Source organism: Populus trichocarpa, chromosome 6 (assembly GCF_000002775.5).
Source record: "Populus trichocarpa isolate Nisqually-1 chromosome 6, P.trichocarpa_v4.1, whole genome shotgun sequence".
NCBI lineage: Eukaryota > Viridiplantae > Streptophyta > Magnoliopsida > Malpighiales > Salicaceae > Populus > Populus trichocarpa.
In genome coordinates, this window is record NC_037290.2 from 8,261,911 (window position 1) to 8,278,257 (window position 16,347).

Consider the following 16,347-nt stretch of genomic DNA (forward strand, 5'->3'; position numbering starts at 1 on the left):
GGTTTAAACAGTAATTTTCCCTGCATTTCGGCGCCTTTTACAAGTTAGTCCTTGTACTTTAATCTGCCGCAATCGTATCCCCAATTAACCCCAAACTTTGCTATTTCTTCAATTAAGTCCCTGATTTCATTAATTTAATTAAATCCAAAGTCCAATTAAGTCTAAAACTTATCAATTCTCCAATTAAGCCCCTGATTGGATTAATTAAATTAATTCCAAGCTTAATTAAGTCTCAAAACTTATCAATTCTCCAATTAAACCCTTGATTGGATGAATTAAATTAATTTCAAGTTTAATTAAGTCTAAAAATTTATCAATTCTCCAATTAAACCCTTGATTGGATTAATTAAATTAATTCCAAGCTCAATTAAGTCTCAAAACTTATCAATTCTCCAATTAAACCCTTGATTGGATTAATTAAATTAATTCCAAGCTTAATTAGATTAATTTCAAAGTTTAATTAAACCCCAAAACTTCTAATCATGTTGCCCTTAACCCAAATTTTAATTCATTCTTCATTTATCTCATTTCACTTGTTTTTTTATAATTATTTTTTTTTATCATCATCATCATTTTTTTTTATCCTTTTCAGTAAATAAAATAATAATAATAATTAAAATAAAATGGTCAAAAATTGGGTTATGACAATAATAATAATAATAATAATAATACAATTCAATAAATAAAAAAAATAAAAAAACAAATTAACTAAAAAATAACGTCGAGATACGAGACTCCTGATTTAAAGCACGACACTAACTAGACAAACACCTATCAACAATATATAACATGCAAATAAACTCAAAAAATAATTTGGATAGTTAATAAAATGCGTAAAATGAACTTAGGCGAAAAACATAGCTTAGGTTACTTTTCCTTAGAAAGGATTGAATAAAGGTTATTTTTATCATTCGTTAAGCATAACCAACCCCTTGCCTATATCTATAAAACCAATACATATTTTAGAATTCTTAGTCTCCTTAAAGAATTAGGTTGTAACTCCATTCTCCATATTCCTTTTCATTTTGAAGGTCCTATTTACTTTGGATGTAACAAACATCTACAATACCTAAGTTTTCATGTCAAACTTATAGTTAACATTTTTTTAGTAGATTTAATTATGTAATCATTTCTATTTAAAATTAGAATGTTTTCAATAAAAAGATACAATAATATAACTTTTATCTATGTTTTTCATAAAAATACATTTATCAACTTCATTAATTTTAAACTTATTTGACAATATAATCGTGTCAAAATTTTCATAACATTATTTAGGTACTTATTTCAAACCATATAATGACCTAACAAGTTTAAAGACTTTCTTTTCTTATCCATTTACAACAAACTACTCTGGTTGTTCCACATAAACCTATACATCTAGGTCCCCATTCAAGAAAGTTGTTTTTACATTCATTTGATGTATTTCAAGCTTATTAATAATTAAAATGACTATTAATGTTCATATAAAAGTTATTCTTTACATAAATGGACATATATCAAAATAGTCCATACCTTCATGTTGATTGAATCTTTTAACAAGTCTTGTTTTATGTTTGTCAATATTTCCATCAACTTTCATTTGTTTTTTGAAAATTCAAATGTAAATTTTTGAGGTTATTACAAGCATCATAGGAATCTTGGGCATTTAGATCATTGTTGTGGAGGGTGTCACGGTCGCGGTCTTTTGCTAGGCAACTGCAGGCAATTGTGAATAATTTGGTTGTGCCGCGAGGGAATGAAGTTGTGGGCACTAATGGAATTGCGGTGGCTGTTTATACAATGAATAGGATCTTGCTTCTTGTAATGTGGGCACTTGTGGTTGCGATTCCATGCCAGGAAAGAGGGTTGCAAGTGCTTTTTTTTTTTTTTTTTTTTATTCCTAGGCATTTTCCATGGGCACTGTTGGTGGTGTTGTTGCTCGAGAGGATTTTGGAGTTGTCATGGGAAAGGGTCGGGAGAAATGCTTGTAGGTTATTGAGAGAACTTCATCAGATGGATAAGTGTGCGAGGGTTATGAGCGAATTGACGGATTGGGTTCAGTTTCCGTTTCTCAGAGGAAAAGGAAGGTGTTCATAGGATTGTTAGCCGGACTGAAGGGCTTGATTCTCTGGAAGGCCTAATCATGAGTGATGGGCCATTTTTTATTTGGGAAATGAAAATATATAAAAAATAGGAATGATTATTTTCAATTTAATTTAATTTTTACCTATAAAAATAACCAAATTGATTAAAAAAAAAAACTGAACTGAAACCAGTTCAAACCGACTGATTTCAATTCGGTTATTTTATAACAAAAACAAAACTCAACCGACTGGTTATAATCTTAGGCATGGTTCGAAAATCAATAAAAGCTTTTCAGTCAATGGATGGTGCTATTGTGAAGCAGTCTAACCAATCATCGGAATATGTTGAAACTATTTAACTGTAGGTTTATGTTTCCCTTAGAAAGTTATTTTGGGTTTTATCTAACGAAGATTTCTGGTGTTACAAGTTAATAATATCTTCAGGCACACTCAGGTTTTATTGAATTTTTTTTTGCAGATGTAATCTGGAAAGTGTCTGAGTTCAAGAAGGATCATCATGCTTACATTTCATCTGTATTTTTTTTTATATATATTGTACATAAAGTATTTGATATGAAATATATAGTTGTAATGTTAGTTTGATGTAAAAATAGCAATAATAATATTGTAATGACTCTTTGACCATTAAAATAAATATAATGATAAATCTGTAAATAATAATGAGCAAGGTTGATGATGTAAATTGTTATTTATCATGTAAATATCGTAGTATAATTTATTTATTTTTAACTATAATGAAAAAGTATAAACACAATAAGTCTATATATGAGGTTTTTAATAATTATACTAGCCATTTTAATTTAATTTAATTTAATACTCTATTATAAATCGTAGCCTTTTGTTTTGGGCCTGGGTATAGATTCTATTGCAAGGATCCCAGTCTGACTGCCTGTTATGGACTTTCCGATTGTATTTCAAGATCACAATCCCTTCAGTAATTGAGAAACTTTGGGCATAAGACTACCAAATAACTCACAAACTTTGCGGCGTGAATCACTTTGTACATTTTTTAAAAACCTTTTTCCGAGGGAAAAATAGATAAATTTTCAATAAATTCTATGATATAGACTAACATGTTATTTTTTTTATTTTTATTTTTTACTAAAAATGCTTTATTGAATTTCCTATAATATCCTAATTAACAATATATTTGAAACTTTGCTATTTATTTTTGGCTAAAAAAAAAGTTGGATAGACTAAATCATTTTTAAACAATATTTTTATGCTATTTGAAGGTTTAGAACTCTAGAACAAACTATTGGAAGGTACCCACCAATCATCATGAATTGTTAAGGAAAAAAATGAATAGAGGCTGAATGACCCATCGTTTGAGTTAAAACCCTAGAAATTAGGGTTTTTAATTTGACATTTGATAAAGTTTCAATTTAGTCATTCTTCTAATTGTGGCATATGCACTAGTAATTAACACAAAAAACTTTTTAATTGTATAAAATTTAACCCCCACCAAACTTAAATATCAGCCCTTAATTAAGTTGGTTGTCTTTTTTATTTTGATTATTGGTTATAGATTTATGCATTTTGATCTTCAATTGACTAACAAATTTTTAATTTTTTTAATTTGACCCCTGATTTGGTCAATTTTAACCTCTATATTTACGCTTCTTTTTCCAATTTGATTCTTGGTTTTAAATTTCTTTAATTAAATCCCTATTTTTCTATCAATCTTCAATATTTATGCAATTCAACCTAAAACTTTAATTTCTTTCAGTTAAAGTCTAAATTGATTTTTAAAAATCAATTTTTCTTGCAATTAAGCTGTAAATAAATTCAAATACACCTTGAAATATTCTAATTGAGACCTTAAACGTTTTATTTTGAATTTTAAATTTTCCTCCTCAAATTGAATTTTCTTTTGTAATAAGACTTTCATCAGTAAAAAATACACTGTAAATTATTTTTTAATCTTGTATATTTGATATTCCTTGGTCAGCCTAGATAATTTCCTAGGCGTTCTAGTATACTCTTCTCACTAATATATCTTTTTTTTCTGATATTTTTTTGATTTGTTTTATATTTTCTTTTTCCTCTATTTTTAGTTTCATCTTAAAAATGAGTAACAACAATGCCGACAATATTTCCTTGGTGTTTCTCAATAATATGGTAGTGTAAGTAAAATTCCTTTACAATAATGTTAAGTTCATAGTGGTTGAAGGCTGAATCATGAAGCCGAATCGTCTCTGGGATTAGTTGTGTTGAATTTTTAACTGCTTAATATAACTAATTTCTATCTCCTCTAGGAAAAAAAAAAAAAAAACTTTCACATTATTATAGAATCTCAATCTAGAATACTGAATACGAATGACAAACTGTTGATCCAAGCAGAATGATTTGCCAAAGATGTTCCTTAATTGATTGAAACCTATCAGACGAATTCTATGCATTTTAAGTTCAAATATATGTATAGATCATTGGAGGTAAAACTTGCTTAAATACCGAGAATTAATAGCCAAAAGCCCATTACTGCCCATATTTACTAACTACTAATTTGGAATTTGGAATTCATTTTACAAATCCCGATTTCGCAGTAGCGCAATGAAAGACAGGGGAGCAAAAGATTTGTGTCATTCTCGCTCACTAGCCAGCTACCTCCCTCCATTCCAGTTATGGATTGCTTGTAGCACTGCTTGTTTCACGACTTGAGCATCATGACCTTGGTTCTGTAAAATGAAAAATATTTGATGCAAAAAATTTAGTAAAGTAATTTTTCTATCAAATATAGATGGATGAATTGTTTTTTATTTATTTATTTTTGGTAAGCAGAGATTCATTGATAAAACTCTTGAAAAGGATAAAAAAATTAGGGAAGCCCACGATAACCCCTCTAAATACTTCTCTACTCTGGCTAAAAGATAATAGATTGCAACCATTCCAAGCCACTGCTACAAACCAAAAATAGACATAGAAGCATGGATTGTGCCCACAATCCTAATTAGCATCGTTTGTTTCTCATGAAATTGCTCAATGGATAACTATTGTATTCCAATGCTGTCCACCCATTATTGTGTACTGTAGAAAGTCCAAAACATGTGGTTCAAACGTTGTTTCTAAGTTGCACAAGTGAGATCAATTTTGTTTGGTTGCTGTTTATTAATTTTGAGAATGATGCTTGAGACATAAAGTATATAATATCAGCGCATTTAACAAGTAAATGTAAATATTATACTTACAAAACAAGCAATTGTTTAGTTGATAAAATTAGAGCACTGATAAAGAATGCAATTTCTTACTTGGTCTCCACCAATTGCTTCCAGTAGGAAGTTGTCTTCGCAAGAAACCCTAGCATCAAGCACATCAAGGCCTAGTTCATCAAAGGCTTCAAGTATGGAGACAAGTAAACCAGGGCAATTCTTTCCTGAAAATACATTAATAAGGAAACCCTTTTCTAGTGTTTCCACCGTAACCTGCTGAAGTATATATGAAAAGAAATATTAAGTAGAAAAGAAATTGAAGACTTCCACAAAGTGTATAAGAATTGAAAATATAAGAAATTTAAGAACAAAAAAAGGGGGAATTGTAGTGAATATACTCGCACCGCAGATAATGAATTTTGAGGGGTTGAAGATGTTCCAATCTCATGGTTTAGTCTATCCACCTTTTTCTTCAACTCTCCTATATATTTTGATGCATCTACTATGATTGAGGTTTTGTTCATCTATATATCAAAATCACCAATTAATTGTAACAAAGTGTAAAAAAAAAACCCAAAGATTGCACGATTGTAAGATTACTAATTTATGGTTCACGAAGAAGATCGGAACTATATATATATATATATAATTTAAAAAAAGGAGAGGAAGAGGAAGAGGAAGAGGAAGAGGAAGAGGAAATTAAGAACTGAAACTAATTAAAGCTTGAAGGGGGTACAGGCGTTTACAGCATTAGAATTGGTAGCGGCACGTAGCTTCTCGTAAAGAGCTGCCTTCTTTTTCTTCTTGGAAGACATTCTTCTTTTCCGCCTACCTCTCCCTTGCTTATTTTTTCACTGCAAGCTTTTGAGGATTTTATAACCAGAAGATGACCTCTCCAACTCTATCATTGCTTGTTCGTTTCCTGCATGGATTCTTCCGTTTCCTCAAATGAAATCATAATTCTGTAGTAAATTTACAATTTTAACCATCTTTTTTCTTGTTTTATATATATAAAAAAATAGTTTCAAATATTAATCTCAATTATACACCTACCTTTATTTGTCTTTGTGTGTGTGTGTGTGTGTGTGATTGAATCTGGGATCTCTTTAAAAAAACATATGAAAATGGTATTTATTTTCAAATTCAAAATCATATAGTTACCGAGAATATTATAGTATCACCATTATCCAATTTATATATCTTGGAACTAGAGTACGTTTTTATTAGTTTTGAATTATTCAACGGAAAAAAAACCTCCTTAATTTTCACATAATTCCCTCAATTCCAGGGTGGTGAATCATATTTAATCTCATATCAGTTTCAAGCTATTAGGGATATGTTATGCACCCTCTCAAATTCTTCGATTAAGAATTGCAGAGACTCGTAGTTTAAGAATGGTAATATTCAAACCCCTTTTTTTAAAAATAAGATCTAAACTCTAGGAATTAAATTGTTAAATAAAACTTCACACATTACTATTTTATACTAAACTTCTCCTATGAGACTCGTAATTAAATTTTTTTTTTTTGGATTCGAGGAAACCCCACACCCTGAAAAGCGTACTTTGTGGGTCCAGGTGAGTGAGTAAAACCCCGGCTGTCCCAGACTCTTATAAGAGGTGCATGTCCTGACTCGAACTCGAGACTTGCTGTGCAGATCTCAAACCCTTTACCATTACGCTACATCGCTTGGAGACCTCGTAATTTAAATTGTGAACAGTATATAAATATATCTATTTGCATGAAACTACACGTGACCTGGATCATGTGATATTATATATAGAGTTGAGGATCACCACTTATAAATAATGTGGTGATTTACCATCATCATTTTGCAGATTGATAGTCCATATCAGCAAAAAGAAGCTCCTGTACATATCAAATTAGATTGAGAAATAATGAATAATGAAAGAAGAAGAAACAGAATGTAGCTTGGGTGTGTATGGGTATATTTTGGAATTACCTGGGAGAGGGACAAATGGATGACGGCGAGAGGGGGAGAGAGAATGTGAGAGATGTAAATAAAACTTCCCCCGTGAGAAGGGTTTGGAGGGATTGACAGCTAAACATCCTTTGACGCTTCCTTCACTGCTTTCAATGTCTCTCTCCCCTCTTACTCCATGATCCGATCACGAGTAGATTCCTTTCCAGCTCTCTACGCGTAAAATCATCTTTTCTCTTCTTGCAGCAAATGCCTAGTTCCCTTCTGATCCACGTGACCATGCCTACCTACTAGCTAGCACTGTTCTTCCCATAAAAATGGGTGCCCTAGTGCCTGCATGGCTGCATCACTATCATGTGAGAACCTGTTAATTAGCTAGATTAACCAAATTAATGATCAAATACTTCTTCCTTAGGAAAAAAAAAAAAACAACCCTAGTGCCCGTGGCAGCTTTTGAAACGAGTACAGACATGCATCTTTTAGTTAAATCATTTTTATGCACCGCATGTTTATAAGATTAGATTTAATTATTTGATCTCATTTTGAAATTTAAAAAAGTTTAAATATGGATAAGATAAGTGTGGCTCCATTTTTCAAGAATATTTTTCATATCCTCGTGAGTCTATGTACGAAAGATCTCAGCTGCTAAAATACTTACTTGACATGGATTTAAAAAATGACATCAAATATTTTTATTACTACCAGAAGTAAAAATAAAATAAAGGAGGGTCAAGGATTATTATTGGATTATTTGATGATCCTCCTAAATGAATATGTACTAAATTAAAAAAACAAACTATTCTATAAATTGTTCATTGTATTGAGTATGGTCCTGTTTATTTTTGCGTTTCTAAAGTGCTTTTGAAAAAAATTAATATTTTTTTTCTTTGCTTCATATTAATATTTTTTTTGTGTTTTCAAGTTATTTTGATACGCTAATGTCAAAAATAATTTTAAAAAAAACAAAAAAAATATTATTTTAATGTTTTTCCAAGTAAAAAACACTTTAAAAAAGAACTGCAACCACACTTTCTAACACCCCTATCTTATATCCTAGGTCTAAGTGTGTTTGGTATTGTGGTAGCTGTTGTGGTTGTGGTTTGAAAAAAGTTGTTTTATAAAAAGTACTTTTAGTTGAGGTTGGTTTGAAAAAATAGGTGTTTAGTTAAAACTGTGGTTGAAATTGAGGTTGAAGAAAAAGTAGTTTAATGTGTTTGGTTAAAAAAAATGCTTTTCAAATTGAGGTTATAAAATAATTAAAAATATATATATTAATATTAATGATTTTTAATTTAAATATTATAGATTTAACTACTGTTATTACATCATGAAATAAATAATATTGATATCAAATATTTTTTATTATTCCATTAAACTATATGCAATGTCATCACATACGAAATCTATCCAACAATGACTATATTTTTCATGGTTTCTTAAGCGCGCAACAACAAAAACTGAATTTTTTGTTACGTCATCAAGTGATCTCCTTCTAATTTTTTGAATAGAACACAATAAACATAAAAATAAAAACTGAATTTTTTTTAACTGGGCCGGACCCGGCAAGAACATAATTGGAATTGCAATCAAATTTCACAAATGCTACGTCATCATGCGATATCCTTCTAATTTATGTAGTGTTATTACATAATATTAAATACTAGTTTTTCGAGTAAAACATAATTTTTTTTAAAAAAATCAACAATTTCATTACGTACAAAATTCATTCGGCAATAACTATAGTTTCCATGATTTATCCTGTGTGCAATAAAATTAGGTAAAATATTATCATGAATAAAATTGAGATTACAGTACGAGTAAATTTAATTCATCTTAAACTAATTTTTTTTTTAAAAAATATTGTTCACGTTCATGTTCACGTGAACAATGCGAGTACAATTAATTAACTGCACTAGTTTTTTGGAAAAAAAAACTTTGAGTGCTGGTTTTTTTTTTTTTTAAAAAAAAACTGTTCACTTAGTGAACAGTGCGCAGTGGAGCCATGCTCCACTGTTGAAGTTCCTTTCCCACCATGAGAAGCAGCATGTTGCTTCTCAAAACCTGCGGTCTAATCTCTAATTTTAGTGGGTCCTACCAGCAAAACGCATTTGATTTTCCTTAACCAAACGCTGTCATGTGTGGCTGCGGGTGAACCTCACCCGCAGCCACACTCCCAAACGGCCACTAAGGCCATAGATGAAGTTGTATGGAGCTTTTATGGCCATTTAATAACCCAGTATGTATTATGGTCATGTTATATATTTTATGGTAGTCATTGTGTGTGAGAGTTAGATATACCTGAAATTTTGGTTAATAGTTTTATAAATTCATTATGTTCCTTTATAAATTTTTTTTTTCACATAATCGAAATACATAAAATATTATGTCTATGTATGATTAATTGCGGATAATTCTTTTCACCCGAGTGATTCTAACACATTGCTACTCTTAAAATGTTGGCAAGGGTGAAAATGAAATAGATCACCAACCCTGAGCAACAACTACTATTTGTACAGATCTCTAGTTACATGACAAGAGTGTTCTCTTATGCATACATGACATGTACGTAAATATAATGCGTGCACGCGCGCACGCGCGCGCGCGCACACACGTATATGTCCTAACAAAGCACTAATGTTGTCCCTATTCCACACAAACAAATCACTATGTACCCACCAATTCACATGAGTGACCATTAATCATTACAACAAAACAATAAACCAAACACATACACAACATGTTCCACCCTTGTCTCTTGCCCTGGTTCTAATTTTGCACTTCATAGCCTTTTAGGTCGCTAGCTAGGATCGATAGTCTTATTAACTATAATTTTCTTCATTTCCATTTGTTTTGAAACAATATATAATCTTGATAACTTGCTATAATTTTGTTCTTCAATCTCTACCATGTTTTGTTTATACTTTTTATAATGTTTTGGTAGTCTATCAAATGGTTGATTGATAAGTATGGTTTGTCATATTCTTGTTGGTTATGTTTGTAAGTAATTTCGTAAATGTTATTAATATCATTGTGATCCTTGCTTCATTTCCAATCCATATATACCAATTAGAAAGGCTTACTTAAGTTTCATTACAGTGAATGTTTAGGGTCATAGAGAGACTATCTTCCTGTTATTTTGTCAAATTGAAATCATCAACACAGTAAAACTCCACAACAAAGACTTTCCATACAAGAGATTAATTGGTGTTCATCTTGTAAACATGCTAGATGGTTCCACTGCTACATGAGTCTGTGACATCCTGAATTAAGAGATAACTATTGGTTCAAGACTAATCAGCAAAATATGCTCTTCTTCCTTGACCAAATATGTAATGAACAAGTACTAAAAGATTGTTGTCATTGTAAGCTTTGATTAATTTATCATCAATTCATCCTTTTCCATTAAAACTTCCATAAATCCCTCCATTAGTTAGGTCAAGCACCAGAAGATTCAATAATTTAATAGTTGGACAATACCGGTAGTGGAATTCTAAGTGATTAATATCATTCATTTGAGGGTGACTTGGCTCTTAAGACCTGCCTGATCTTATAAACAAATTATTATGTGAGAAAATTATATGAACTGCTTGAAAAAATTAATAGAGCCTATGGCGTAAATATCCATGCACTACATATTCTAACAGTAAAATTAATAGAGCCTATGGCGTAAATATCCATGCACTACATATTCTAACAGTTATAAAAATAATAATCACAATCCAAATATTTAAGCGGATGGATAAAGCTCTACAATGATTTTATATATCTTTAATATACCCTAAAAGTTATTTAAGTGTTTTTTAGAATTTATTTGAATTGATACTCCTATTAATTAAGTGTCTTTTCATAAGGTGGTGAGTTGTCTTCAATTCATTCTTTTTTTTTAATACCTTTTTAACTATTTATTAATTGAAAATAAAATTAGATATAGTTTGGTTTTTTTTTATATAAAAAAAACTACGAGAGTTTTAATAGAATAATCATCATGTATAATGAAAGGATTAAGTTATGATTTATTGAAGGAAAACAATTACGTACCTAATAACTAACCAAGTGAAGTGTGCAAGAGATGATTCCTTTTGCGATGTGATATTATCTTTCACATATTTATATAATATTTGTTTTTAATTTACAGCTGACCATATATTCCAAAGAATTCATGTTTTTTTGCATCTTACTATTACATGCTAAAGACCTTGATTTGACTGACTACCCTTGTTGTGACATCCAATATAGAAATTACATTTTTGTTCTTCTTCTTGATGGATTACAGTATAACGATCATCAAGAACATTAATTAATTTCCTTTTCTTTTTCTTTTTTTTAAGGGAGAGAGAGGGAATCAAATATTTGATGTTGATTATAAATTATAAAATTATATGGAACTTTAGTTTGGTAAACCATTTCCCTAGTGATTTTGTTTAATTACTGTCAGATATTAGAGAATATATAAGAAAGAATGATTAAAATGTCTAATCACACAACATCTATGTTGCTTCAAATAATGTTTATTTTGGAAAAATATCTCATGACAAAACCTATTATTCTAGAGAAACTTTTCTTGTAAATGAGATTCCAATGCCTCTTGAAAACATGAAAACAGAGCAATAAATTGGTAGTTGGGCAATCATATCCAAGCCTTGAGAAGATAAGTCTGCAGTCTAATTCAACAAGGATTTTCATTGGATTGGGTGAAACGTTTATCCCATTCTAAGGTTGGTGTCACCTGTATAACCATTAATCTAGGCATTGCATAGTATTATGGAAAATGTCTTCTATGAGAATTATCTTGTATATATATATATGCTTTATATAGTTTATGTGTAGTGCATTTCACTATTATTATTATACATAATCCTAAATATATAAATACAAAGGATGATTGCTATTATTGTTATCATCTATTATTATTCATACAAACTTATCTCTCAATTATCTTAATTTGGTATCAGAGCCTCCCATTTGTTCTTTCTCAAAATGAATTTTACAAATAATTAAACCATGGACTTCAATATCACTGCACCAATTCCTCCCTCCTTTTCCATTGCATCGACAACAATCTCTCTTTTATTTTTTGGTGCCTCCCCTGCTGTTGTCGCTGGCCATGTTTTTGGTGTTGTGTCTTTGCCTTTCATGGTTGTTGCTTTAGTTTCTCATGGGACTACTATCATTCCTCTTTCAAATACTCAACAGGTAATCTCTTTAAAGCTGTCAAACACCATTTTTCTTTATTGTAGGATGCAAATAAAGTTTATTTACTATGCCAAGGAATGCATTCCTTTGTTGATGGTTCATTCCCATACCCCCTTCTCATATTTCCTCTGTTGATATATGTTTACCCATTATCAATCATTCTTTTCTGTCATAGAAGTAACAAGACCACTTAATCATAAGGGATATTTTATCCTCTTATTCTATTAAAGTCATACCTCCTAGAGCCTCTAGAAACACTTGAGACAACCCTTTCTTCTCTATCTAACTCACAGATTATATAACTCAATGGTGTATTCAAAGACCTATGGTAGAATGATGACAATGTTAGTGTTTACTTGTAGAATACCTAGGCTTTATTTGATGAGCTCATTGCTGTTAACAGACCACTCTTCATGAAAGATTTTAGTTTGTATATGTTTTGACGATTGAAAAAAGACTTTAAGGACCTTGTGACCAGCCTCTTTACTAAAGCAGAACCTATATCATACATTGACCTTTACAACAATCTTCTCATGCATAAGTTTCTTTATAAAGGTTATTTTCAACCTGTTATGATAGCCCCATTGCTATTGACGCTAACACAACCTCCTTTAGCCTTTTTTTATTTGCAGTGTCAGTTAGGTTCTCATGGTAGAGGCTATTTTCAAAATGACTATTGACGCTAATATAACCTCATTTAGCCTTTTTTTTGCAGTGTCAGTTAGGTTCTCATGGTAGAGGCTATTTTCTAAATGATGGCTGTAGAGGCTAATTTCATGAAGGTTAGAGAACCAATAATCATAACAATTATAATCATAATAATAATGGCTATGGTTCATGTCAGAATTTTGGAAGTAATAGCTATGGTTTAAACTAAAATTTTAGGCAGCAAGGTAATCATTTTGGTGGTTCAAATCATTGGTCTAATAACCAGTCAATAAAATGTTATTTATGATATAATTTTAGGCATTTAACACAACAATTTTTATAATTAACAACTCATAATTTGCAAGTTAATGCTAATTTGGCATTTAATATTGCTATTGTGGCCACTCATATTACTTGGTTTCCTAATACAAGTACAAATAATCATATGACACCTGACCTTATGAGTATGACGGGCTCAAAACCTTATCTTGATAATGATCAACTGTATGTTGGAGATGGTAAGGGTCTTGTTATCTCACATATTGCTCATTCTAAAACTTAAGCTCCAAAATACACTTTTACCTTATCCAATAAATTATATGTTCCTCACATAAAAAAACCTCTATTATCTGTTCAAAAGTTTTGTCTTGAAAATAATTTATTTTTTGAGTTTCATCCTTTTGTGTTTTATATTAAGAAACTAATAACAAATTAGGTGCTTATTTTTTATGGACGTAAAAATGGTCTTTATGTTATATATGAGTCCTCTGCAATATCTTTTCCTTAAGCTTTTTTATCTCCATGTCTTTATACTTTTATTGATATTTGGCATCATCAGCTTAGGCATCCTAGTTCGTGAAGTTTAGGTTTTTTAGTGACAAATAAAAGGTTTCTATACATTAAAATAATTTAATTTTAATTATTTAACATGCCCTTTAGGAAAATCATCATATCTATCATTAGGACCAAGAAGTCATAAAACTTTTGCTCTTCTTAAATTGATATTTAGTGATGTTTGGGGATCTTTTCCTATGTTATCATATGATGGATTTTGTTATTTTTATGGATGCTTATATGAATTATATTTGGATTGTTTCTTGGGTTGGCAAATCCGATGTTTTCAATAGTTTTCACTTATTTCAAGCTCAAGTTGAGCGACAGTTCTCTTTAAAAATTCAATATGTTCAAATAGACTAGGATGGTGGATATTGAAAACTAAATAAATATTTTAAAACTATTAGTATTCACCATCACTTTATTTTTCCACATACTCATGAAAAGAATGGCATGGTTGAATGTCAATATAGACATTTTATTGAAATTGATCTCACCTTTCTATGTCAAGGTAAAACTCCTTTAAAAATTTGAAGTTATGCGTTTGAAACTTCTGTTTATTTTATTAATTGTATACCAACGCTTGTTCTCAATCACAAAACACTTTTTTGTATATCTTTTGAAGCCAACACCTGATTATTATTTTTTTATACTTTCAAGTATTTCTGCTTTCTGTTTATCCATCCATATAATACTCATAAGATAGATATTCACTTTTCTCCCTATTTCTTTTTGGGATATAACGCCTCTCATTTAGATTATTAGTGTTTTGATGTACTTTATAAAATTATTTACATTGTTCATCATGTTCGATTTCATGAAAATGTTTTTTTTACAATTCTGAACAGAAATTGGCTATTTTAACACCACCACCTAGTACACTACTGCCCACTCCAACACCCCAACCCCTTTTTGTCTCCAAACACCGCTGCACCTACTACCCTTATTTTGCCTATTTCCTTGAGAAATAACCCTAATGATTTGTCTCCACATGTATATCCCTCTATTACTTGTTATCCAAGTACAGGTTCTATATCCTCACCTTCACATATCTCTTATATTCACTTGTATTGTCTCAGTCTATTTTAGTTTTGGGTTCCTCACCAATAAGTCCTACTCATTGGCCTAGTTTAAATTGGGGTTCTTCACTGACAGGTCTTCTTACTATTTTACCACCTAGTTTAAATTTGGTTGTTGATTTATCTAAGTTCTATATTCAACAGGTCTTGGCTAGTGATCCACCCTTTCCTACTCAGATTTCCTATAATCATTTTATGATTGTTTGCCCACGAAAACAACAAATATGATTGTCTTTTTTTATCTTATGGGTTCCTTTTTTACCTAACCAGGAACCATTTACTGTTCAGGATGCCAACCGATACTTAACATGACATCACTTCATGTAAGAGGAAATTCAGACCCTCCACTGTAATGGTACATGTACTTTAGTACCTTTTCACTCATCCATGAATGTGGGTGGCAGTCATTGGGTTTATAAAATTAAAAAGGCGAGTATATGCTAGTGTTGGGAGATACAAAACATGGATGGTTATTAGAGGATTCACTCAGCATGATGGGATTGACTCTTTGGAAACTTTTAGTCTTGTGATTAAGCATACAACAATTTAACTAGTCCTCATTATTGTTGTTTCTCACGGTTGGAAAATCTATCAGTTGGATATCCATAATGCCTTCTTAAATGATATTTTTTAGACAGAAGTGTACATGAAACTATCATCTGGTTTCATTCATTCTAATTTTTCTTCTTATGTGTGTCGTCTTTATAAATTATTATATGGTCTAAAACAAGCTCCTCAAGCATAATACAAATGGTTAAGTGACTTTCTACTCTTTATTAGTTTTTAGGCATCTAAGGAAGATATTTCTATCTTTATTCTCTTCTTTTATGGAGTTTTCTTTTATTTACTTGTGTATGTTAATGATATTTTGTTATCCAGTAGTAACTCAGTTTTGCTTAAACAATTGATTACTTTACTGAGCATAGAGTTTAACCTTCAGAACTTAGGATTTGTTCATTACTTCTTGGGCATTGAGGTGAAGCCTACTTCTATGGGTATTTTACTTGATCAACAAAATTATGCCTTTCATATTCTCTAACGAGGAAGTTTTTCTTCTTATAAACTGGTTGATACTCCATCTCTCTCATATAAGTTGGCCATCATGTCTAGTGCTCTATACTTTTATTCCACCCGATATAGTTATATTATTGGGGCTCTGCAATATTTTATATTTACTAGGCCTGATATAGGATATGTTGTAAATAAAATGTGTCAGTTTATGCATGCTCTCATTGAGGTTTATCGGGCGATTGTTAAATTCATTTTGGATTTTTTCCAAGCTATAACTTTATACGGCTTACATATTACTCAAGGTTCATCCTTGTCCCTTCATGGCTTCACTAATGCTGATAGAGCTAGTAATGTTGATGACCATAAGTCTACTGGTGGTTATTTTTGGTATCTAGGTAATACTTT

The 16,347-nt window shown here is 30.7% G+C and overlaps 1 protein-coding gene across 4 annotated transcripts; it reads right to left on the reverse strand.

Annotated features, from left to right (window-relative positions):
• Positions 1–4,547: 4,547 nt before the first annotated feature.
• On the reverse strand, positions 4,548–6,173 carry LOC7487355 (transcription factor SCREAM2). 4 transcript variants are annotated; one of them, XM_024603478.2, is made up of 4 exons: positions 5,983–6,173; positions 5,635–5,760; positions 5,336–5,509; positions 4,548–4,765 (listed from the first exon to the last, which is right to left on the reverse strand). In XM_024603478.2, the coding sequence occupies exons 1-4, from the start codon at positions 6,049–6,051 to the stop codon at positions 4,691–4,693; spliced, it is 444 nt and encodes a 147-aa protein (XP_024459246.1). In that variant the 5' UTR covers positions 6,052–6,173; the 3' UTR covers positions 4,548–4,690. The 4 variants fall into 4 exon arrangements, with proteins under 4 accessions (XP_024459246.1, XP_024459245.1, XP_024459247.1 ...); XM_024603477.2 differs by having other exon boundaries at positions 5,336–5,512; XM_024603479.2 differs by having other exon boundaries at positions 5,641–5,760; positions 5,983–6,170.
• Between the last annotated feature and the right edge of the window lie 10,174 nt (positions 6,174–16,347).